This window comes from Fukomys damarensis, unplaced genomic scaffold (assembly GCF_012274545.1).
Source record: "Fukomys damarensis isolate Sample0158 unplaced genomic scaffold, DMR_v1.0_HiC HiC_scaffold_9, whole genome shotgun sequence".
Classification (NCBI taxonomy): Eukaryota; Metazoa; Chordata; class Mammalia; order Rodentia; family Bathyergidae; genus Fukomys; species Fukomys damarensis.
In genome coordinates, this window is record NW_022900921.1 from 13,236,019 (window position 1) to 13,261,320 (window position 25,302).

At 43.7% G+C, this 25,302-nt stretch overlaps 1 protein-coding gene across 1 annotated transcript; it reads right to left on the reverse strand.

Moving 5' to 3' along the window:
* On the reverse strand, positions 1-22,747 carry LOC104861010. The gene is made up of 4 exons (XM_033761472.1): positions 22,684-22,747; positions 21,964-22,203; positions 4,442-4,524; positions 1-264 (listed from the first exon to the last, which is right to left on the reverse strand). The coding sequence occupies exons 1-4, from the start codon at positions 22,745-22,747 to the stop codon at positions 1-3; spliced, it is 651 nt and encodes a 216-aa protein (XP_033617363.1).
* Between the last annotated feature and the right edge of the window lie 2,555 nt (positions 22,748-25,302).

Here is a 25,302-nt window from a genome sequence, read left to right on the forward strand (position 1 = left end):
TTACAGTTGAAAGGCCCAAGAATAGTCCAAGTTCTTATTCAAGGGAAGAATTGCCAAGCATATGGTACGTGGTAAGTAGCTGCATTTATTGATGATGTTAGGAGCAGCAGGAACGGGCAGAAGGGCAAATGGAAAAAGGAGGACGAACAGGAACCTGAGGTTGTAGGTGAAGCTGCTGGTGGTGGTGGTGAAGTTCTGGCCAAGGAGCTGGTGGTGTGCAAGAGGGTGTGCTGGGGGCTGGTGAGTCTGCTCGCAGGCTCCAAGCTGTGCTGGCCCCAGGGTGGAAGAGGAAGTGGGGGTTAGTGTAGGCTTCCAGGGTTTAAAGGCTCAGACACCCACTCCATCTCTCACGGGTGACCACTACGGTGTTCGAAGTATGCTACCACCACATCCCACTAAGCCTCCAGTTTTAAAAATGCAAATATCTATAATTTATATTTCTTCTTCTACAAACAGTCCTTCACACATTTTTCTATTGCCGTATGACAGTTTTGCCAAAGAAAGAATTATGTTTTTTGTTTTTTGGAGGAGGGATCCAACTTGGCACCTTGTGCTTGTGAGGTGAGGGCTGGGAGGAGCAACAGTGAGCTAAACCCCAGCCCTGACGGGAGAATTATTTATTGAAACTAACAAGTAGGCTGGGGATTTAGCTCAGTGGTGCTGCTGCCTGCCTTGCAAGAGCAAGGTCCAGAGCTCAATCCCCAGTACTGGAAAAAAAAAAAAAAAAAAAGAAAAAAAAGAAACTAACAAGCTTTGCTCTGTTGAATTTGTTTCACCTTCTCTTGTTGCCTTTACATTTCATGGTGGATTTTTAGGACCTCCAGGCCATTAGTAGCCTCTGAGTTTCCTGTTTGAGGGTCTACATTTCCAAAGCACATTAGGGTGAGAGAGACAGAGTGTGTGTGTATGTGTGTGTGTGTGTGTGTGTGTGTGTGTGCATGGCACCCAGGTGCCAAGCCTGCCTCTGCCCTCCCTTGTCATGTGGCCTTGGGCGTGTGACATCTCCCCTCAGATCGCAGCTTCCCCATCTGTCAGTGAGGGCAGAGGTGAGGGTCTGAGCTTCCTCCCAGCCCTGGCATTCTGTGCTTCTAGTCCAGGAGCTAGACAGCTGTCTTCTCACGGCCTGTCCATCTAGGGTGGCTGCAGGCCCCGGATTTAACAGCACTGCTGACTTGGCTTTCCTAAAGGGCTGCTCTGCGCGTGGCACCCACAGGGCCCAGGACCAGACTCCAGCCTATCAGCAGCTCCCTGCTGTTCCAGTCTTCTGTCCCACTGCTCCCTGTCAAAATGAATATTGTGGATTCTTAGATATTTTTGCTCAGGCCATTGCTTTTGCTGGGGATGTTTCCACACCCTGCATGTTATGTAGAAAAATCTGCCTAACTTCTAAATCTTCTGCATGTAAATCTGCCTAACTTCTAACTCTTCGGCATGAAGCCCTCTGTTTCCTGGTCCCAAAGAATTTCTCTCTCTCTCTCTCTCTCTCTCTCTCTCTCTTTTGTTTTTTGTTTTATACCGGGGATCGAACTCTATTTCTCACATGTTGTGGTTATTATGGGTGGTGATATTTTCATCTTATTTAATGAACAGAAATGTACAAATCTGAGGCAGTATGAAGGACTACTAAATGAAGCGGTGCAACCTGGCAGCCAGTACTATGTTTTCAGATCCTGATTTCCATCTTCTTTCAAAGACTCAAAAGACCTATCTTATATTCTGGGAACTGAACCCAGGGTTTTTGAGCTGAGTTACATCCTCAGCCCCTTTTTATTTATGAGATAGAGTCTCATCACACTTAGTTTGTCTTACATTCTTAAAACTAAGGAACAGCTAACTGGGTATGGTGGCACGTGCGTGTAATCCCGGTACTCCCTGTAATCCCAGTACTCAGAAGGCTGAGGTGGGAGGATTACCAGGAGTTCGAGGCCAGCTGGGCTGCATAGTGAGTTCAAGACCAGGATGAACTACATAATAAGACGCTATCTCACAAAACTAAACAAAAAAAAAGAAAGAAAAACTAAGGGTCAGCAAACTACAGCCCTTGGGCAAATCTGACCAGGCCCCTGTTTATGCAAATTAAGTTGTTGTACTGCAAAACTGTCCTGTGCATCTGTTTGTGTGTTCTCAGTGGCTGCCTGGCTGCCACAGTAGCAGACATGAATCATTGCAAAGGGGACTGTGTTGTGTGGAAAGCCATCTATCACGTAGCCCTTTACATAAAAGGCTTGTAGGCTGCTATGAAGTATGGAGAGGTGCCTTTTCCATGGAGCTGGCTCTGGTATCTGCCCAGCAAGCCCATCTCAAATCTGGCCAGGTGCAAGTATTTATCTTGTGCTTTAAGGTCCTTCAACCATTTGAGTGTTTTGCTCCTATTAATCTCCGAAATCACACCCTAATACAACATGAAAGCTGTTATGCCAGGTAAGCAAAGCATTCTCTTCAAAATATCCAGAAACATTCTACCGCTAACACTAAACTTTGATGACCAAGCTTAATAATATTCCTTAGTTCAAGTGCAAGGTCCTGAGTTCAATCCCCAGTACCAACAAAAGAAAACAAAAGAATATTTCTTAGTAATGGAAGCTACTGACTGTGCAGGTACAAAGAAAGAAGCCCTGGATTTGGATTCCAGCTGTGCCACTTCTGTGAGTGTGGTCACCCAAGAAAGCAAGGCTGAGTCTGTTGCGTCATCTAAAACAGAGGATAATGACAGTACCTGCCTTTGGGTTGGTGAAAGGATTAAGTCCTCTCATATTTATTGGCCCTACGCCGTGTCAGGCACTGTGGTGGGCTCCCGGGATCCATCAGAGAACAGAACCAGCATCAAGTCTGCCGATGTGGAGCTTACACTGCAGTGGGGGAATGAACGGACCAAGCAGCAGATGCTGCAGGCACCTGTACAACAGCTGGCTCACGTCCAGGCTCAGCCACAGCTGCGGGCAGGTTCCGAGCCCTTCTGGGTGCGGAACCTTCCCTGATGCAGCTGGAACTAGCTTGGCCCTCGGGTAAGACAACGCAGAGTTCCAAGGTGTCACCCAACCACTGATGGATGGGAACTGGTGAGTCTCCAAGGATCTCCGAGACCCTGGTGGGACACAGCTCCCAGGGCATAGAAGTGAGACTGCTACCTTTTTTTTTTTCCTTGACTTCGCACTTCACCTGTCTCGTTTTCCTTGCTTTCTGGTCACATCTTCCAAATAACACTATCTGCATCCAAATCTTTGCCTCAGTCTCTGCTTTGGGGGGGAATCCAAAATAAAACCAATTTATAAATAAGCAAAAAGAGAGTAGTTAAGTGCCATGCAGAGAATTAAAATAACTGTGAACAAAGTGAGTGATCAAAGGTCCTGCGACCCTGGGCCAAGGAAGACCTCCGTGGACACTTGAGTGACAGGAAGGATCCAGCCATGTGCAAGGAGCGGAAAGCACAACCCACACAGAGAGAACAGCTGCTGGTGCGGAGCTGGGAGCAGAACGGAGCTGGGCACATCAAAGGAGAGGAAGGGTGGCGGGTTTAGTGGGTGAAAAACATAAGTTGGAGAGGGAGGCCAGATTGTGAGGGACTCTGTTGTAATCTGTGCGTCATGATTTGAGACTTCATTCCAAATGCCATGGATAAAAAGTCACTGGAGAGTTTTAAGCAAAGCAGCAGCACGGATTGAGCAGCAGTTTCCAAATATGTCCCTGGTTGCAGCATAAGAATGGGTTGGAGGGGAGCACAAGCAGGATGCCTGTGAAGGAGTCCGCAGTAGGACTCTGGAAAGCGCGGATGGTGGCTTGGACTCTTGTCATAACGTGGATGGAGAGGAGCCGCAGATGTGGAATATGCTTTGCAAAGACCAGTGGCAAACCCAACTAGGTCATAAATATGCAGGCAGTCTTCTAGCATAAAGATAAATTAGATCACTGAATGCTCCTCCAAGTCCCCTGGAGGTGGGTACTCTTCCTAGCCTCATTTTACAGGTGGGGAAACCAAGGCCCGGAAAGATTGAATAACGTACCTGAGGTCACCCAGAGCAGAGACGTGAGCCAAGACCAGGTGGCTCTGCAGCCTGGGCACTAACCACTACATCCTCTTGTCTCTCCAGAGCTCACTCAATTGCTGAGGGATCCGAAGGAAGGGCCAGGACAGGAGGGAGCTGAACTGGATTCCCCGAGTGCCAGGTGCTCAGGGAAATTTATGGGAGGCCATTGTTTCGCACTAAGCAGTGGGCCCCAGCAGACCAGAGCCAACCAGAATGGACTCATTTGCGTGAGGTGCACGTCATTAAACTCAGCTTGGACTCGGGCTTCCCCAACAGGAGATTCGCAGCATTCAACACAAAGGGACCCAACATGAATGTGCACAAGCCTACGAGGAAAGTAACTGAGAAAAGACTTTTCCTTTCGCTGTGTCTGTTTTGTTTAGCCACCTCCCTGTAAACCCCACCCCTTGGCTTACTTGTTTTGTGCATGGCCTGTCATCTGATTCAGGAATCGCGAATAGCAGCCAATTTGAGAGTAGAGAGCGGGTTGGCTTTTGTCCTGCAACACAGGTGTTGTAGTTAAGACTCTCCCTTCTCTGGCCTGCCCATCAGCACTGTGATGTCCAGGTGTACGTGGCCACCACAGAATTTCCCAGGTGATTTCCACTTGTGGCCAGGTGGAGAAGCGCCGGGTACACAGCCCGGCTGTCCCTCAGAGGTCAGCTTCCGGGCAGCTGTGCAGCCGGGTGTATTTGCTCCTCGCTGCCTGAGCCTGTGGGTCTGGAGGTGTCTGGGCTCCTCCTTGTCCCCCCTTGTCGCCATCCTTCCTTTGTACCACACAACTGCAAGGGCGTAAAGCGCTACACAGCCTTGGGAACCATAGATGGAAGCACAGCGGGCCTTTTCGCTCTTCTTTTCAGGGGTTCTCAAATGTGTTCTCTGGACCCTCAGCACCCTCAGCACCCTCAGCACCATCGTGGTGGGGGCCTCGAGAGCCCTCATTCTCAGGGCCCAGCTCAGCCCCTCGAACCAGAAGCTCCAGGCTGGACCCATCCTCTGCTTTCGCAGAATCGCTGCCTAGTCCATTTCCTCTTTTGCTCTTGTTTTTGTGTTACCGGGGATCGAACTCAGCCCTTATGCTCGCAAGGGGGCTGTGGAACCACTGAGCCAAATCCCCGGCCTCCTCTTTTTGCTCTTAGACTGCTATTTGATAGCGTCCATTCTTCGTGCAGACATTCAGTACTCCCCACCCTGCCTCGCACTCGGCCCCTCCTTGTACACCACGAACACAAGAGAAATTGAAGCAGAGGCCCTTTCCCAAGCTCCTCCACGGTGCCTGGGGCTCCTCTGCCTCGCACCTTTGCTAGCACTCTCTATGCTCCTGTGCTATGTTTACAATTTTATAGTTTTTATTAGTACGTATTTGTCACACGTATCGATCACATTCATCCTAAGGAATTTGTACCCGTACATAATATATCTCGATTCTTCTTTTTTGCCCCAATCCCCTCCTCTCCCTTCGGTCTTCCCCCCATTTATAAAAGCTTTGTTTCCATTTTTTTCCTTCCATTCTCTTTTTTTCCTTTTCAGTCCCCCGCCCTTATTGTCCCTCCCGTTTCAACAAGTTCTTCTTGCTTCCCGATATCTTTCCTCCATTACGATCCTTGTTTACCCTTTGGGTTTCTGACACAGGAGAAACAATGTGATATTTAAATTTGTTCACCTGCTGAGCGTGTTGGCACGTGTGTGCAATATCAGCAGTCAGGAGGCTAACGCAGGAGGATTGTTACGAGTTGGAGGCCAGCCTGGGATACATAGTTCAAGGTCAGCCTGGACTATACAGTGAGACCCTGTCCCAAAGAAAACCCAAAAACCAAAACCAAAACAAAACAAAAACAACCACCACCACAGCGAAACACACACACACACACACACACACAAAACAAAAACCAAAAAAAGGACTTGTATGTCTGATTTATTTGACTTAAGATTATGGTCTCAAGGTGCACTCCTTTGAAGGACCTGAGGTGAGAACCGCAGTCTACAGGGAGAGCGAAGAGAAAGACTTTAATGAAGAGGAGGGAGGTACCAAGCCCTGCTCTCTCCCAGAGTCCAGACTCTCTGTGAGGGAATGACGGCCGAACCTGCAGACGCACAGTGGCTGCTGAGGACCCCAGAGGCCTCCCCAGAGAAACGCACCAGTGGAATGGAGCAGTGGATGAACCAGACTGCAGCAGCCGGTGAGTTATCCAGGTTCAGACCTCATCCAGAAGAGGGTGGTTGGCTGGTAGACATCTTGGGGGGGCAACTGACTTGGAATTCTGAACAGCTGTGAGCAGACTCCATGTAGTGGCTTCCAGAGCCTCAGTGTCAGGGAGCAGAGTTCGAGCCGGCAGGAGACACCTACGCTATTGTAGGCTCAAGGAATCTGGTTCCAGACTCATAGCCAGGAACTTGCCTGAACTTCAGAGGAACTGAAGGAGCAGGCTGGCTGGGATTATCCACTGCCCCCGTGTGAAGCTGCGTCTGGCTTGCTGGAATTAGGCAATTCGGCTCTGGTCTATTTGCCCACAGTGCCTACCAGTGACAGCAGAGACACACCTCAGATTGGACATTTGGGGTTTTTTAAATCTTTCTTCTTTCTTTTTTCCTCCTTTTTAGTTCTTGTTTTGTTTTTTCTTCATTGTTGGAACACAGTTTCTAGTTTGTTGTTGTTCTGTTCTGTTCTTGTTTTTATGTTTTCCTTTTCTCTTTCCCACCTGTCTTCACCAGTTTCCTAAAGTTTGTCCTCCAGTCTTGCTTCTGATCTCTTCCTCTTCTTCTGTTTCTGATTCTGTTTTTTTTTTTAATCCCCTAGCCCCTTTAAGTCTTCTCCCCTAAGGGTAAAAATGTCATATTAAGGGCTACAATTTGTCATTTTCCAGGCTGTATTGCATGCTATTGCTGCTGTTGATTATACTGCTTTAACCAAGGTGACATAACTGTGGTCATTAGTTGTTCCTCCTGGTCTAGAAGTTGATGTTAGAAAGCAAATGCACTTTGCAGAGTCCTTCTGCTGATTGAACTTCAGTTTTGCCGGCAACGTTTTTCCTGAGCGATTTTCCCCACTGAAATAAATGGAGGGGAGGACAAAACATGCAGTCACGCCTCAGAGCAATCAGCTGCACCTGCTGGTTTACCAGTTTACTCCACTTCTGATGGGAAGCCAAGGGGTATTCCTGCTTGTTTGTAGCTCTCTGCATGGCAGAGTAAAAAGCACATTTCTTCAACACTGAGATTGCCTAAGAGTTAAACAAACAAATAAACAAACCTATAGGCCAGTGCCAAAGAACTGGCAGCTGGGCAAAGTGGGCAGGATCTTCTCATCCCCAATAAACTGAAGAGTGGGATCCTGCAGCAGACTCATCTGTTGATGGGCATCTGGGCTGTTTCCAAGATTTAGCTGTTAGAAATTGTGCTGCTATAAACATGTGTATGCATGTAGCCCTGTGGTAGGATGCTTTTAACTCTTGAGAAGATACCTAGGAAAGCAACAGCTGGGTAAAATGGCACCTCTAATTTTAGTATTTCGAGGAATCTCCATACTAATTTCCACAGTGGTTGTACCAGTTTACACTCCCACCAGCAGTGGAGAAGGGTTCCTTTTTGCCCACAGCCCCACCAATGTTTCTTATTAGTTCCTCTCTCCCTCTCCCTCCTTCGTGTCTCACTCTCTCTCTCTCTCTCTCTCTCTCTCTTCAATATGAGGGATTGAATTCAGGACCTTATGCTTTTGAGGCAGGCACAGTGCCACTGAGCTAAATCCCTGGCTACTGGTTTATTTCTTGATGAGAGCCATTCTTTCTGGAGTGAAATGGAATCTCAGTGTTGTTTTAATTTGTGTTTCTTGAATGACCAGTGATGTTGAGCATTTTTTCATATATTTATTTGCTGTTTGTCCATCTGACAAGTGTCTATTCATTTCAGATGACCATTTTTGGGTTGAATCTTTAAATTTGGGAGTCTGATTTTTTGGAGTTCTTTATATATTCTAGATGTTAGTCCTTTGTCTGAGGAGTGACTATAACAAAATTTTCCCACTCTGTGTGTTGTCTTTTTGCTCTGTTTCTGTTTTCCTTTGCTGTGCAAACGCTTTCTAATTTGATGTGATCCCAGTTGTTGATTCTTTGTAATATTTCCTATGCGACTGGGGTTTTCTTCTTAGTCTTTGCCTACACCTATGTCTTCTAGAATTGTTCCTATTCTATCTTCCAGGAGATTTAGTGTTTTTGTTTTAATATTTATTTATTTATTTTGAGGCAGGGTCTCACTGTGTAATTGCGACTGCCCTGGTACTCACTATGTAGCCCAGGCTGGTCTCAAACTCCCAGTGATCCTCCTGCCTCAGCCTCCTGAGTACTGGGATTACAGGTGTGTGCCACCACGCCTGGCTTTGTTTTAATATTTAGCTCTTTGATCTATTTCTATTTTAGTTTAGTGCATGGTGAGAGATAGGGATCAATTTTCAGCATGTGGAAAGCCAGTTTTCCCAGGCCCATTTATTAAAGAGACTGTCTTTCTTCCAGTGAAGGTGGTTGGCCCTTTGTCAAAGATAAGGTAGCTGAATGTACTTGGAGTTGCTTCTGTATCTTTTATTCTGTTTTACTGATCCTCACGTCTTTTTTTTTTTTTTTTGCCAGTACCATGCTGTATTTATCACAGTAACTTTGTAGTATAACTTCAAACAGAGGATTGTGATGCTCCCTGCCTTACCCTTGTTGTCCAAAATTGCTTTTGCTATTCTAGGACTCTTCTGATTCTGTCTGAACTTTAGGACGGTGTTTTTCTAATTCTGTGAGGTGTGCTATTGGTATTTTCATTGGAATTACATTAAATCTGTGTAATAGTTTTGGAAGTATGGCCATTTTCACTACATTGGCTTGCCTATCCAAGAACACAGGATATTGTTCCATTTTCTCATATCGTCTTCGATCTCCTTTTTCAGAGTACTCTAGTTTTCAACGTAAACATCTCTCATTTCCTTTGTTGGATTGATTTTTAAGTACTTCATTTTTCTAGATGCTATTGTGAAAGGTGTTGTTTCCGTAGTTTCTCTGTCAGTGAATTTGTGTACAGGAAGGCTATTGATTTTTTGGGGGGGTTTTTTGGTATCAGGGATCAAACTCAGGACCTTGCACTTTCGAGGCAGGTGGTGGAACCACTGAGCAAAATCCCCAGCCTGATTCTTGAGTGATGACTTTGCATCTTGCTATGCTGCCAAATTTGATTATTAATTCTAACATTTTTTCAGTGGAGTTTTTGGAGTGTTCTATGTAGAGTATCATGTCACCTGAAAATGATGTGATTTCACCTCTTCCTTTCCTCTCCAGTCATTTGTTTCTTTCTCTTGTCTAATTACTCAGGCTAATGTTTCCAGAACTATACTGAACAGCAGTGGTGATAGTGGGTATCCTTGTCCTGTTTCTGATTTTAAAATGAAGGCTTTCATCATACATTTAGTATGATGTTGGGTGTTGGTTTGTCCCCGATGGCTTTTATCAGATTGAGGTAAAAGACCATGTGTTCCAATTTTCTGTAGGGTTTTTATCATGAATGGATGTTGGACTTTGTCAAATGCTTTTTCTTCCTTTATACTGAGATGATCATGTGGTTTTTGTCCTTGGTTCTGTTAATGTGGTGTATTACATTCACTGACTTGTGTATGTTGTATCATCCTTGCATCCCTGGGATGAATCCTACTTGGTCATGATGTATAAGCTTCTTAAAGATTTGCTGCATTCTGTCTGCCAGTATCTTATTGAAGATTTTTGCAACTATACTCTTTAAGGGATTTGGCCTGTAGTTCTCTCTTTTTGGTTGGATTCTTCTTTGTTTTTGGTATCAGAGTAATGCTTCCTTCTAGAAATGAGTTTGGGAGTACTACTTCCTTTTCAATTTCATTAATGAGTTTGAGGAGTAATGACATTATATCATCTCTAAAGTTCTTGAAGAATTCAGCATTCAATCTGTCAGGACCCAGGCTTTTCTTTTTTTTACTACTTCTTCAATTTTACTGACTAATATTGGCTTATTTAGAATTTTTATGTCTTCTTGATCGAGCTTTTTAAATTCATGTGTATGTAGGAATCTGTCCATTTCTTCTGAGTTTTCCATTTTATTGGAGTACAGTTTATCAAAGAAGCAATTTTTTTTCTTTAGAAACCCAGTTAACTTTGAGTTTATTTAAACTAAGAGGAAAAAGTCATAATATTTTCATGCAATACATACTTGGTTCTTTAAATGACTTGTGACAGATAGCAGGAAGAATTAAGGACTGTTGCACTTGTGATTTGTACAAAATACCAACATTTTGGGTTGTACCTAATTAAAGAAATACCTCACTTTTATAATACTGTAATAGCCAATACATAGAGGCATGCCTTAGATGGGTATAGGAATGCAGTTTAGAAAAGAACAAAAAAATCACACTAGAACTATACAATCTTTTTTTTCTTTTGATGTTTTTGAGACAAGGTCTCACTTTATAGTTCAGGCTGGCCCTGAACTCATTATGTAGCTCAAGCTGGCCTCCAAATCTCGGCAATCCTCCTGCCTCTGCCTTCTGAGTGCTGGAATTACGGATGTGAGCCACCACACTCAGCTACTATACAGTTTCTTTAAAATCACTGAGTATGAAAAGCAGCACTGAACTTTCATACTTATTTACACAACTTCCATACAGTATCTTAACTTGAAGCCAAGAGCAAAAGTTAAGACTCTCTGCCTCAGAGTTCGGTAAATAACTGTATGGGAAACTTAAATGACTTCCCCTGGATTTGACTGGGAAGTGGCCTTTATAATATTTTATTTAAAAGAGTGCAGGGGAGGAGGTGGAGGGGACTGCAGCACCCCCCCACACTGCAGTAATATACGTGATAATGAAGCGGTATTAGTTACATTCTGGGTTGTCAGAAACAAACACGTAAATAAAGAGAAGGTATAAGGCTGTAAATCGCCCAGCGCCAGGAGGGCCTGCTTGGGCCCAGACTGGGGGAAGGGTAGCCACGCCCACCCCTGCTTGGCCACGGCCATTGCTCCAGCGCCAGGAAGGTAGCCCTGGAACCACCCCCTGCTCTGCACTCTCAGACCTCCTGATTGTGCCAGCCTTTGGACCCACTCTGCAGAGGCAGAGGTGGTCATAAAGGGAATTTTTCTGAGTTCCCAACTTTGAACATCTTTAAAGAAAGGGCGTGGGAAACCTGTAGTAGAACTGTGTGGAGTTGAACCGTTCAGGAGTTTGGGGAACTCAATCTGGGCCTTGCAGCCTGAGGTCAGTCTGCATCAAGGGGTTCTGCCATCAGCTAACTGAGATCAGGGGTCTTGGTTCTGCACATGGCTGTGCATGTCGTACATTATGACAGCAGAGATATAGTCTGAAAGATGCCCTTCAAATCCATTTTTTTCTTTCTTTTCCTCATTCCACTCTGCAAATTCTTTCTTTTTTCTGTCCTCTTTCTCCAACTCATTCTCTTGGTCCACCATATTATCCCTCATCTCCCTTTCTGTTTCTGTTCCTATCCTAACTCAGATTTCTTCTTTTATCATTTTTTCCCTTTTCTTTATGTTCTTTTCTTCTGTCATTCTACCTCACACAGGGGGCAGCGGTTTCAAGGGAAAGTGAGCCCCTATTACTGTTAAGGGGATATGCTTTTGTCCTTATACTTTTACTCTGCTATCCCTTTTGAATTTAACAGTTTCCTGAAGATTGCATGGTCATTCTATGTCCTCTGGCTTCACTTGAAACCTTCTCCAATTCTTTTACTTATCTACTCCTCTCGTCCTAGCTCTGTCTGAGCCCCCATCCTAAGTGGTAAATATACTATGTTGAAAAGTTTGTTCACTGAAAACATGTTTTGGATTGCTTCTTGATTTCTATTTAATTCACATGGTTTAAGGGTGATAGACTAGTGACTACCACAGGTGGTCAGTTTCCAAGTTGTGCTTGATCATATTGTGTTGCTGATTGTATCAGTTGGGATAAAGGATTGTGGTTGATTTGATGAGCTGTTTTCTCTGATGTTATGAAAATGAGAATGTTTATGGGTCATTAGAGACCCAGAAGCTAGGTGCAACTATATCATGAAGATTTGGGTGATAACTCAGAGATTAAACCAAGGACAGCCCGACAACACAAATAAAAATGAGAAAACACTTAAGGAAGACACAAAGACAGAGTTCCACTTCACCAATGGCAAACAGTAGGGCAAATGAGGATGAAAAGGCCGATAGTGAACCACCAGGACACCCTGAACTCAAAGCACAGGAAGTAACACAACAGATCACACAGGCTCTAGAAAAATTCAAAACAGAAATAATTTCCCAGATCACCATAGAGATGGTGAGCAAAATGAAAGTCATGATTCGAGGCTCTAAAACAAAAACTGACAAAAAAATAGATGAGCTCAGGACCATGATAGCAGCCATGAAGGCCCAGTATAACAAAGAAATGGAAACAATAAATGCCCAACATAGGAAAGAAATAGAATCCATAAAACAGATTCAAACAGATATCCAGATTAAACACTCCATTGAAAGTGTATGCAACAGAATAAAAGAATGCGAAGAGAGAATCTCAGATATAGAAGGTAAGATTGCAGTCAGTGATCGTGAAAAGAGAGGTCTCTTAAAAACAGTAGGGGATCATGAGAAATTGATCCAGCAACTCCTAGATGATGCAAAGAAGAATAACATAAAGCATTAAAAAAAAAAAAAAAACAACCCAACCAAGTATAAAAAAAAAAACCCCAAGAGGGCCGGGAATTTAGCTCAGTGGTTCTGGTGCCTGCCTCACAAGCACAAGGGCCTGAGTTCGATCCCTGGTACCAAAAAACAAAAACAAAATGAAACGAAACAAAAACAAAACAAAAAAACACACAAACCACCAAGCATAAAAAAACAAAAACAATCAAGCATAAAAAAAAAGCATAAAAAAACAAGGCTTAAAAAAAACCAACCAAGCCTAAAAAAACAACCAAGCATAAAAAAACCCCAAAACAACCAAGCATAAAACAAAAACAAAAACAAAAACAACCAAGCATTAAAACAAAAACAAACACAAAAACCAAGCGTTTAAAAGAAAAAAAGCTTGGTTCAGTTCTAGTATTTTGTTATTGATTTTTTGTCTAGATGATCTGTCTATTTGTGATAGTGGGGTATTTAGGTCCTCTGCTACAATTGTATTAGTGTTTATTTGGTTTTTCATGTCCTTTAGTATTTGTTTTATATAGTTGGGGGCATCAATATTCAGTTCATATATATTTATTATTGTCATCTCTTCCTCTTGGATTATTCCCTTTCCAAGGATGTAGTGGTCTTCCTTCTCTTTCTTAATCAGTTTTGGTTTGAAATTTACTTTGTCTGCAAGCAAGATAGCCACCCCTGCTTTTTTCTGGGCTCCTGTCACACGGAGAACTGTTTTCTATCCTTTCACTTTCAGTATATGAGTTTCTTTTTGAACTAGGTGTGTTTCTTGTATACAACATATTGTTGGATTTTGCTTCTTAATCCATTCTTCCAGCCTATTTCTTTTGATTGGTGCATTGAGACCATTGACATTGATAGTTATAACTGATATGTATTGACTTATTTATTTGTTTTATTTTTTGGTTTTTTGAGACAGGGCCTCACTATTTAGTTGAGACTGACCTAGAACTCACTATGTAGCCCAGGCTGGCCTTAAACTCACAGCAATCCTCCTGCCTCAGCCTCCCAAGTGCTGAGATTACAGGTGTGTGCCAGCACGCCCAGTTACTGACTTATGATTGTCATGTTTTTGTCCTCTTTCTGGTTCTTTTAATTTTTCCCCCTCTCCCTTTAGTTTCTTGCCTTGCCTAATTGATTTGGTCTCTTGGGCTTTATGGTGTTGTGACCTTCATTGTCTTTTTCTAGGATAATGTTTATAATTGTTTGTAGTGCTGGTTTGGTATTCATGAAGTTTCTCAGGTGTTCTTTGTCATGGAAGTATTTATTTCCCCATCTATCTATTTATTTATTTACTGGCTTTTTGAGACATAGTCTCACTATGTAGTTGAGACTTACCTGGAACTCACTATGTATGTAGCTCAGGCTGATCTCGAACTCACAGTGATCTTCCTGCCTCAGCCTCCTGAGTGCTGGAATTACAGGCATGTGCCACCATGCCCGGCTCCCCATCCATTTTAAAAGAGAGTTTTGCAGGATACATGAGTCTAGGTTAGAGGTTGTGTTCTTTTAGGGCTTGCAATACCTCAATCCAGGATTTTCTTGACCTGAGGATTTGTGTTGAAAAGTCTGCTGTGATTCTGGTTTGTTTCTTTTCTCTAACTGCTTGCAGTTATTTTGTTCTTCTGTTGGATTTCTAGGATCCTGATTACTATATATCTAGGTGTATAGTTTTTTTATTATGGCTAATTTGAGGAGTCCTATATGCCTCACTTCTCTGTATGTGAAATTCTTCCCCTCTGTTTGGAAGGTTTTCTGTCATTAATTCTGTGAACAGTTTTTAAAAGTTTTCTGTAGTTTCTCCTGCTACTTCATGGATTCCTATCAGTCTTATGTCATTCTTCTTTGCATCATCTAGGAGTTGTTGGATTGATTTCTTATGATCCCTTACTGTTTTTAAGAGATCTTCTTTTCATGGTCACTGACTGCAATCCTATTGTCTATATCTGAAATTCTATCTTCACATTCATTCATTCTGCTGCAAATGCTTCCAATACAGCTTTTAATCTCCTGGATATCTGAATCTTTTTCATGGATTCCATTTATTTCCTAAATTGGGCATTCATGGTTTCTATTTCCTTCCTATGCTGGGGATTCATGGCTTCTATTATGGTCCTGAGCTCATCTATTTTTTTTTGTCAGTTCCTGTTCTAGAGTCTTTCATCATGTCTTTTATTGTGTTCACTATCTCTGTTGTTATCTTGGAAATTATTTCTGTTTTGAATTTTTCTAGAGACTTATTGATCTGTTTTGCTATTTCCTCTCCTATGAGTTCAGGGTGTCCTGGTGGCTGATTGTTAGGCTTTTCCACCTCTTTTTCCCTAAGTTTTGCCATTGGTGAACTAGAAGTTTGTCTTTGTGCCTTGCTTAAGTGTTTTCTCATTTTTATTTTTGTTGTTGGGCTGTCCTTGGTTTAATTCCTGGTTAGTACTTTGATCTTCCTGATAAAGCTGCTCTTTAGGTTTTGAGTCTCTAATGACTCACAGACACTCTCATTTTCATAATATCAGAAAGGAGAATTTATTAAAGCAATCACAACCGTTAGCACAAATGGTAACAATCAGCAACATAATAGCATCAAGTGCAGCTTGGAAATTGACCATTTGTGGTAATTATTAATCGATCACCTTTAAACCATGTGAATAAAATAAAAATGAAGGACCAGCTCAAAATATGTTTATAGTGAATAAACTCTTCAACATAGAAACTTTACCCTTCAGAATGGGGACTTAGAAGGAGCTGGGAGGAGAGGAGTAGATAGGTAGAAGAATAGGAGAAGATTTCAAGTGAAGCCAGAGGACACAGGATGATCACACATATGCTAGGCAACTGTTGAAGACAAGAGGGAGAGATACAGTGCAACAAGAAAGACAAGAATAGAACAATTTAACAGTAATAGGGAAGCTATAAATTGTACTTGCTTTTCCTTGAAAACAATGATCTTCAAATGAAGGAAAATGAGAGAAGAAAAGAATGAGAAAGAAGAAATCTGAATCAGGGCAGGAAGAGTAACAAAAAGGGAGATGAAGAATAACATGGAGGAGCAAGAGACTGAGTGGAAAAAAGGAAGAAAAAAAGGATGAATTTGCAGAATGGGAAAAATAAAAAATTTAAAATAAACATTAAAAATAAGAGGAAAAGAAAGAAAAAACATCTGAAGAGCCTCTTTCAGGGTATATCTCTGCTGTCACAATAGACAGTGTGGGCAGCAATGTGCAGAACTAAGTCAACTGGTTTCAGCTAGCCGATGGCAGACCCCCCTGAGATTCAGGATGAATTCTGGCTGCAAGGCCCAAGTTGAGCTCCCTGACCTCCTGCAGGGTTGAACTCTGCAAGGTTCTACTGAAGGCTCCCCTGAAGATAGTCCAAGTTCTGATGGAAGGTGGTGATCTCTCCCACTTACCAACTACAGAGGTCTGATGTGCCTTTATTGCTGTTGTTCTCTTCCATTCTATCTTCTGGAGCTGAGTAAAATGGTCTTTGTGACCACCTATGTCTCTGCAGTATGGATCCAGGTACTGTCACAACCAGGAGTCCTGAGAGCATGGGGGTGGGGTGGGGATGCTGGAGAGGCTCCCATGTGGCTGGGAGGTTCTCACCAGTCTGCTCCAATGAAGGTCTGGGGTGCTGGAGCCGTTGTGTATACTTTCAATAGAATTTTTAATCCCCTGGATTTCTATTTCAGTCTTATGGAATCCAGTTCTTTTCTATTTTGGATATTTCTGGTTTCCATGTCTTTTCTAAGTTCCTCTATTTTTTTAATCACCTCTTTTTTTTAATCAAGAGACTCACTGATCTGTTTTGTTGCTTCTTTTGGTTTTTTGAAATAGGGTCTCACTATGCAGTTCAGGCTGGCCTTGAACTCACTACTTAGCCTCAAACTTGTAGTGATTCTCCTGTCTCAGCATCCTGAATGCTGAGATTATAGGCCTCTGCCACCATGCCCAGCTCTGTTTTGTTACTTTTACTGCCACCATTTCATAAATTTCATCTGGGAAGTTTTTCATTTCTTGATTTCCCTTGGGTGAGTTGGGGATTATGTGTTGCATTTTTCTTCTATGTTTTCTCATTATCTTTTCCTTTTTTGTTTGTTTTCTGTATTGGGGCCTGTAAATTGCTTATGATAAGTAGCTTTATTGCTAGTATTGAGACCTCTTTAAGAAATGGCTACTTTTCAGAGATGTCTTCTAGGCATAGCCAGCTTTTGGCTTTTGAGTCTGTCCCAAGATCCTGCCTCTTCAATTTATTAGAGATTAATGATTGCTGCCTGTTTTGCCTGGCACCCAGTTCTTTGGTACTGGACTATAGTATTTTTTATGACCCCCAGACAACATAGGTATTGGCATACATGGGAGACCAGTTGATCACAATGATGCTGTCACCATGGCTAATATAATACAACCAGTAATATCAATAGCATCAAGCACAGATTGGAAAATGACAAGCTGTGATAACTATTAATTGGTCACCTTTAACTATAGGTACAAAATTTATAATTATATAACCAAAGCCAAGGCAAAGCTGAAAATTGTACACAGTAAATATCCACTCAATAGAGTGATTTTACCCTAAGGGAAGAAAATTTAAAAGAGAGAAGAGAAGAAGGGAAGAAGACAGAAGGGAGAGAAAGAAGGAAAAGCCACGCATAGTGGTACAGGCTTGTAATCCCAGCACTTGGGAGGCTGATACAGAAGAATCATTGTGAGTTCGATACATAGTGAGCCTGGGATACACAGTGAGTTCCAGATGAGCCTGAACTACACAGCAAGACCCTGTCTCAAAAAAAAAAAAAAAAAAAAAAAAAAAGAAAGGAAGAAACAAAAACAAAGTACTGTAAAAACAATCTCCACTTGGAAACAGCCCATTTGCCCACCAGTTGGAGACTGGATAAAAAAGGTGTGGTTTTTCTATAAAATGGAGTACTACTCAGCCATAAAGAATGAGAAATTAGGTTCATTCATAGGAAAATGGATACATTTAGAGGACATATTCTTTAGTGAAATAAATAAGTCACACAGGTGTAAATACCAAATAGTTTCTCTGGTGTGAAAACTATAATAGTACATAAGATCCTAATGATATAATTGACAATGTGAAATAGGAAGAAAAGGGCTAAAGGTGTAGGGCAAGTGGGAAGAGTAGGGGAAAGGTAATAAGAGAAAAGAAAAAAATATGAGAAAACGAAAAAATGGAAATAAAGTGTTTGTAAAGGGGGAGGGGAGGAGGGGTGAAGGAGGGCAGGGACAAGGGGAAAAAATGAGAACCAAGACCTGTCATGTGAAGGTACAAGATCCCAGTGATGAATGTAACTGTATGTATACCTAAAATGTACCAATGAACTCAATGAGAGAGAGAGAGAGAAACCAATGTCCACATTCATGAGTAAACAAAAACAAACAATGAAAAAAATTTAAAAGTCTGCAAGTGATGGAGAAAAACAACAACAACAAAACAAAAAAGAAATTTCTCTGTTGTTTCAAGCCTGTGGTTATCTTCTTGGGTTTACAGTTTTGTGGTGAGTGTCCAATTTAGGGAATGGCTCTGCTCTAGCTGGTAGTCTAAAGGGGCAGTTACAGCTGAGATCTGCACTGGGTAATCACCAGCAAGCCTATAGTAGGGTTAGGGCCATGTTCTGGTACTTTAACTCCACAGTAGTTCAGGCTTATTTGGTATCTGGTCATGGGGTTGTGGCCTGAGTCATTTAGTTTACAGCACTCAGGATATCTCTTGCTGGCCTGAGCACCGTCCTCTGACCCTGGACATCTCCTGTGTTTGTCCCTCACCTGGTCACTGTGGGTTTTTAACACTGGGAGCCCTAAGATGAAGCCAACCCTTAGATGCTCTGGGTCCTCAGTTCGGTTGGCCCCTCCATTGAGAGCGTGTTTGGAGATTTTAGCAAGGGGGGCACACTCATATACTCTTTGTTTGTTTGTTTTTTTAAGACAGGGTCTCACTATATGGTTGAGACTGACCTAGAACTCACTATGTAGCCCAGGCTGTCCTCAAACTCACAGCAGTCCTCCTGCCTCAGCCTCCCAAGTGCTGGGATTATAGGCATGTGCCACCACGCCCGGCTTCATATACTGTTAATTTAGGAAATAGCCCTTCTTGATCGTGGATGCTTGTCCTCTTTGACCAAGCAGGCAGCTTGAGAGGGATGGACACAGAGAAGTGAGGGAGGAAGGGGACACCTACGTAGCTGGCCAGATCAATCCTGGCAAACAATGGGGTGACAGATGTCACAGCCAGATTACCCTTACGTCTGGCTCTTACCTAAAATGGTGTCCAATCAAACACTGTCTCCAGTGGACACTATTGTCACTTGGAGTGGAGTCACTCACCAGCTATTATAGTGCACAGCATCCACTACTCTGTTCCACTGGTGTATTTCTCCATGGAGGCCTCTGGAATCACCTGCTTTCCCTGGGTCTCTATAGATTCAACCCTTCTCTCTCATGCCACAAGACAGGTGCTGGAAGAAAGTACAGATTGCCTCCTACTTTTTCTGCATTGAGGTCTGTCTTTTTAGTTTTTCCATTGGCTCCAATTTTCCCTTCAAATCCCTCCTGAGTCCCAGGGATCTATCTCCCTCCTTTTCCTCTTTTCCAAGGTGCTACCACTCAAATAGCCAAAATTTTCCTGGGCAAAAAAGAACAAAGCAGGAGGCATAATATTACCTGACTCCAAAGCATATTACAAAGCTGTGGTAATCAAAACAGCCTAACATTGGCACAAAAACAAACAGACCAATGGAATAACATAAAGTTAACCCACACATCCATAGCCAACTGATGTTTTTTTTTCTGGTATCAGGGATTGAACTCACGACTTTGAGCTTGTGAGGCAGGCATGATGCCACTGAGCTAAATCCCCAGCCCCATAGCCAATTGATTTTTTTTGTTTGGTATGGGGATTAAACTCCCCAGTCCTTGCACTTGTGAAGCAGGTGTCAGAATCACTGAGCTAAATCCCTAGCCTGCCAACTGATTTTTGACAAAGGTGCTAAGAACTTGTGTTGGAGAAAGGCCAATCTTTTCAGTAAGTGGTGATGGGAAAAGTGGATATCCACATGAAGAAGAATGAACTAGATCCATTTCTCTCACCAGCTACAAAACTCAATTCAAAATGGATTAAAGACTTAAATGGAAGGCATGAAACTACTAGAAGAAAACAGAGGTAAAAAGCTTTAGGGACACTGGAATGGGCAAGGATTTTTTGGACAAGATCTCAAAAGTAAAAATAAGCAAGTGGGATTATATCAAACTGAAAAGCTTCTGTACAGCAAAAGAAGCAATGGATAGAAACTGGGTTTGGTGGCACACGTCTGTAATCCCAGCACTTGGGAGGCTGAGGCAGGAGTATTGCTGCAAGTTCAAGACCAGCCTGGGCTACACAGTTTCAGGGCAGTCTGAACTAGATAGTGAGACCCTGTCTAAAAAAACCACAAAAGAGGGGGGAGGGGGAGAAAAAGGAAGTAAAGAAACAATGGATAACCTACAAAGTGGCAGAAAACATGTGTGTGTGTGTGTGTGTGTGTGTGTGTAATCCAAAATATTCAAGAAATTCCAAAAACTCAGTAGGAAAATAAACAACCTAATTGAAAAGTGGGCAATAGGTCTAAATAGACATTTCTCTAAAGAAGACATATGAAGGGCCAACAGGTATATAAAATTATGTCAGTATCACTAGTTATCGGGGAAATGCAAGTTAAAACCACAATTAAATATCCATCCTAGCCAGGCGTGGTGATGCACACCTGTAATCCTAGCACTCAGAAGGCTGAGGCAGGAGGATCACTTCAAGTTCAAAACCAGCTTGGGCTACATAGTGAGTTCAGGTCAGTCTCAACTACATAGTGAGACCCTGTCTCAAAAAACAAAAACAAACAAAGAAACAAAAAAAAATCCACCCTAATAAAAAATGGCTGTTATCAAAAAGATGAAAGATTACAAGTGTTGGTGGAAAAGGAAACCCTCACACGTTGTTGGTGGGTATGTAAATTAGTACAGTCGTTATGGAAAGTAGTATGGAGGGTCCTCAAAAATTAAAAGTAGAACTATTATATGATCTGACAACCCTCCTAGTGTATATCCAGAGGAAACAAAATCAGTATGTTGATGAGATGTCTTCATTCCATATTCATTGAAGCACTGTTCACATTAGGAAAAAAAAAAAGAAAGGAAAAAAGGAAACAGTTCACGCAGGTGTCTATCGGCTGATGAACGGGTAAAGAAAACGTGGTACATATATACAGCAAGATACTATTCAGCCATAAAAAGAATGAGATGTCGTTTGTAGCAACACAAATGGAACTGGAGATCATTATGTAAGTGAAATAAGCCAGGCACAGGAAGACGAGCTCCGTGTGCTTTCATTCACATATGGGATGTTAAAAGGTTGGTCTCTACAGATAGGAAGGGCACCAAGAGATGGAAGGAGGCAAGGGACGCGGATAAATAATTCTCATGTGTTATGCATCTAGACCAACTCCCCACAATGAATGTAATCATGTGCTGCAGATGTGTACTATAAAAATAAAAATAAATTTAAAAGAAAGAAATTAAAAAGTTGATCTGATAGAAGCTAGGTGTAAACCGGTGGTTATCAGAGGCTGGGGAGAGTGGCGAGGAGAGATGGTGAAAATTTGATCAACTAGCTAAATGAATCTGGGCGTAGTGGCGCACGCCTGTAATCCCAGCACTCGGGAGGCTGAGGCAGGAGGATCGCTGTGAGTTCGAGACCAGCCTGGGCTATATAGTGAGTTCCAGGTCAGTCTGAACTACATAGTGAGACCCTGTGTCAAAAAACCAAAACCAAAACCAAAACCAAAAAAAAACCCCCAACCAACCAACCAACCAACCAAACAACCCCCGCCAAACTAGCTAAATGAGTTAGGTAGGAGCAAGAAGGTCTCGTTTATTGCATAGCAGGGTGATCATAGAAAACGATAAAGTGAATCACATTACAAAAGTGGGAGGAAAAAAATTTTGGAGGTTTCCACCAGAAAGAGATGATACGTGATCAAGAAGATACATTTTTAAACTGATAAATATTAGTGTATGCCTGTATCAAACGTTACACAGTAAGTGTTAAATCTTTTTGTATCAGTTAAAATTACTTTTAAAAATTCACCCCCACCCCTAAGGGCTGCATCAGCTGTCTGGGTTCCAAGGCCAAGCCCCACGACTGCCCGGTAAATAACCACCCGTCTCTCAGCTGGGTTGTGGCAAAAAAAAAGCTTCCTCACTAGGCTCCGTACCTCCGCCCTTGCTTCCCGGTCTGCCTTCCACACCGCCGGCGGAAGGGTGCTGTGGGAACGTAGTTCCGGTTCCTCTTGTGCTCAGAACTCTCAGCAGCTCCTCAGCCCGCTCAGGGTGAAGGTCGGGCGCTCTGTGCCCACGCGGTCCGCCCAACCTGCCCTGCCTCTTCCCACGCTCTGCACGCCCTCTGCTCACGCCGCCCTGGGCGCTCGCTGGGGCTCTGGGCCCTTCAGTTCCCACTCCGAGTCACCTTCTCAGGGATGCTTTTCGCAGCCAACTGCCCATGTTTTTCTCTTCACTGCTTTAGTTTTTTCTTCTGGTCTTTTGCTCTGTCTGCTCAAGTCTCTGGTTTCTTCAGTCTTGGGTCTTCTGGGCTCCTCGCTCCATAGGTCCACGAGGGCAGGACATTATACTTTTCTTGTCTGTCAGTGACCCAGGTGCTCTCCCTCACCCTTGATGGACTCGAGTCTGTGCCTCTATGTCACCGTCTCCAGCATTGCCTCTGGTGTTCTTGAAAGACAGAAGGTAGACGATTCGCGCAAGACCCAGGTCTCTCACTTGTGTAAGTCTTCTCCTACCATCTTTTTTTTTTTTTTTGGTTCTGGGGCTCAAACTCCGGTCCTTGAGCTTGTGAGGCAGGCGCTGGAACCGCTGAGCTAAATCCCTGGCCCTTTTCCGACCATCTTGTGCTGCATTTGAGCTCATCGCTCGCTCTGTACCCTCCGCGCAGACTTTGTGACTGGTGGTCACGGCCAGCCATCCATTCGAAGCCTCCAGTGCCATGGCCCTTGACTTTCCAGCTCGACCTGCCCACACCCTCAGAAACCATTCTGCCCCACTGGGCTTCCGTCCCTCCACCCTCTCGGCCCTGCAGTGCCGCATGGACTTGCACAAGTGCCGGAGTTACCGTTAAAGCCTTTCCTTGCACACACCCTCCCCTTGGCAGCCCACTCTCGATGCATGTCTTTCACTTGGAAAAACTCCGGCAGTTGTCCCTGGCAACTCTCCACCTATTCAGTCCCTGCGCAGTTAGATGGCCCAGTAAAAAGCACAAATGTATGATGACTGCATCACTTTGAGTGAATAACAACAGATACACTCGTAGCGTTCTCCACAGTACTGTAACAGGAGCGTCACACGTCACAGTTATTCGTTCCTCATGACAAGCGTATGACTTCCTAATAGTATTCTCACGTTTGAGATAAGAAAACCGGAACGTGGTGTGGTGGCACACACCTGCAATCCCAGCACTGGGGAGGCTGAGGCAGGAGGATTGTGAGTCTGAGGCCAGTCTGGGATTCACAGGGAGTTCACTGTCGGCTTGAGCATAGACAGATCATATCCCAAAAGAAACAGAAAGCGAGAGAAAGAGACACTGAGTCACAGAAAGGTTAATTGGAATTATGGAACTGAATCTTGCAATTCACCTCCAAAATCCACACTCAGGATTACCAGGCCAGCCTCCTAGGATCCACTCACTTCAGGCTGCTAATTAGTTACGTGTCATTCATTTCCTTAGGCCAGGCCGCTTAGACAAGACCAGGCAGGCGCTCTGCCTGGAGGGTTTGGTCAACACAGATGACTGGGCCCATGCTCTGAGTTCCTGAGCCGGTGACGGGAAGTGCTGGGCCTGTGACTGGGCTTCCTAAGAATTGACTGGGGGTGCTGCTGTGCTGGTTTGGGACCCCTGGCCCCGGTCCATTTTCCCCTCCTTATAGGTTCCTCCTTCACACCTTTCTCAATGCCTTGTCTCAATCCTGCTTTTCTTTTTGGTGCTGGGGATTTCGCGTTAAACGAACAACTCATCCCCATTACTCCTGACGGATGACTTGGCTGGGGCCCCACTATGGGAACAGAACAAACCAGAGAAGTGTCCCCAGGCTTCCCTTCATATTTCCTCTTCTTTCCACACCCACGCCTGGGCAGCTGCCCTCCTTCCTGTTATCCAGATGGACCATCGTCTACCAGATCATCCACGTCGACAAAGAAACATCTATAACTCCTCCCATCTTAAAAGAAATTTCAGATTCCTTTGGCTACTTCATTCTGTTTTCAACAAAGTTCCCCCAAATGGTTGTCCTCTCCATCTCCAAATAATAGTCTAACTTTTTCTTTTCATTAAAACATTTCATGGTAGGGGCTGGGGATTTAGCGCAGCGGTGCCAACACCTGTCTCACAAGCACAAGGTCCTGAGTTTGACCCTGGGTACCAAAAAAAAAAAAAAAATCATCGTGGTGAAATCTGTATAATATAAACATACCCTTTCACAATGTTAAGTGTATGATTCAGTGGCATTAACTACAGTCACATTGTTGTGCCCCTCATCACTGTTTCCGAATCTTTCCCCATACACAGACAATCCCAGAGATGCTACAGGGAAGCTACCAGAGCTAATAAATGAAGTCAGCGAGTTGTAGCTTCCTGCTGGCTTTTGAACCTTCTCCAGTCGTCTTTGTCCTCCGTTCTTCCACCCAAAACCCTTTCTCCAAGTCACCTGAGAGCTCCGTCTTGCTGAAGCCAGTGGTCAACACTCAATGTTGACTCTTGTCTTAATCTTCCCAGATACGGTTGATCCTTCCTTCCTTTTCCAAGGGTCTTACCTTGGCTTCCAGCACCACAGGCTCCTGGTTCTCTCCTAGCTCTGTTGACACAACTTACTCCTCACTGTCCTTCCTGCTTCCTCCTTGTCTCCCACACTCTAAATGCTGCATCCCAGGGCTCAGCTGCTCCTCTGCTTTCTATCTGCTTTTGCTCCTCGGGTGATCTCTCTAGCGTCGTGACTACAAAAGTTCTCCAGCGACTCACCACTTCCAAGTGTACATCGTCGGTTGAGACCTCACTTCTCAGCTTCGTTATATTAAACCGCCCATTTGCTCTGGATATCAATGCTGACAGTGATTCCTCCAGATTTGTCTACGTCAGATCTCTAGGACCTGAGAATGTGGCTGCTGCACCGAGGATCTGGACTGAGCCCAAAGGCCGAGTGTTCCGGACTAGTCCTGAGCTTGGTGGTGTTGGAAGGTGGTGGACTCTGGAAGAGGTGGGGCCTGGTGGGAGGTCTTTGGTCATTGGAGCTGTGGCCTTGAAGGGGCCAGTGGGAGTGTAGCCGCTTCCTGTCTCTCGTTTCCAGGAATATGAGATGTGTAGTTTGTTCTACCATGTGTTCTCCACCATTTCCATCGGCATATTCACCGGAAGCTCAAAAGCAATGTATCCAGCTGACCAAAGGCTAAACCCTCTGAAACCCTGAACCAAACTAAGCCTTTTTTTTCTCTTTGTAAGTTGATCCCAGGTACTTACTACAGTAATGGAAAACTGACTAACAGTGAGCTTATTG

Bases quoted from the DNA above. Each gene is read 5' to 3' on its own strand.
- LOC104861010 (XM_033761472.1), bottom strand. From the start codon at position 22,747: ATGGCACTGGAGGCTTCGAATGGATGGCTGGCCGTGACCACCAGTCAC. The intron at 22,204-22,683 runs GTACAGAGCGAG...GGTGACTCGGAG, and splicing joins TCACAAAGTCTGCGCGGAGG to TGGGAACTGAAGGGCCCAGA. The intron at 4,525-21,963 runs GTACGGAGCCTA...CCTGTGTTGCAG, and splicing joins ACCGGGAAGCAAGGGCGGAG to GACAAAAGCCAACCCGCTCT.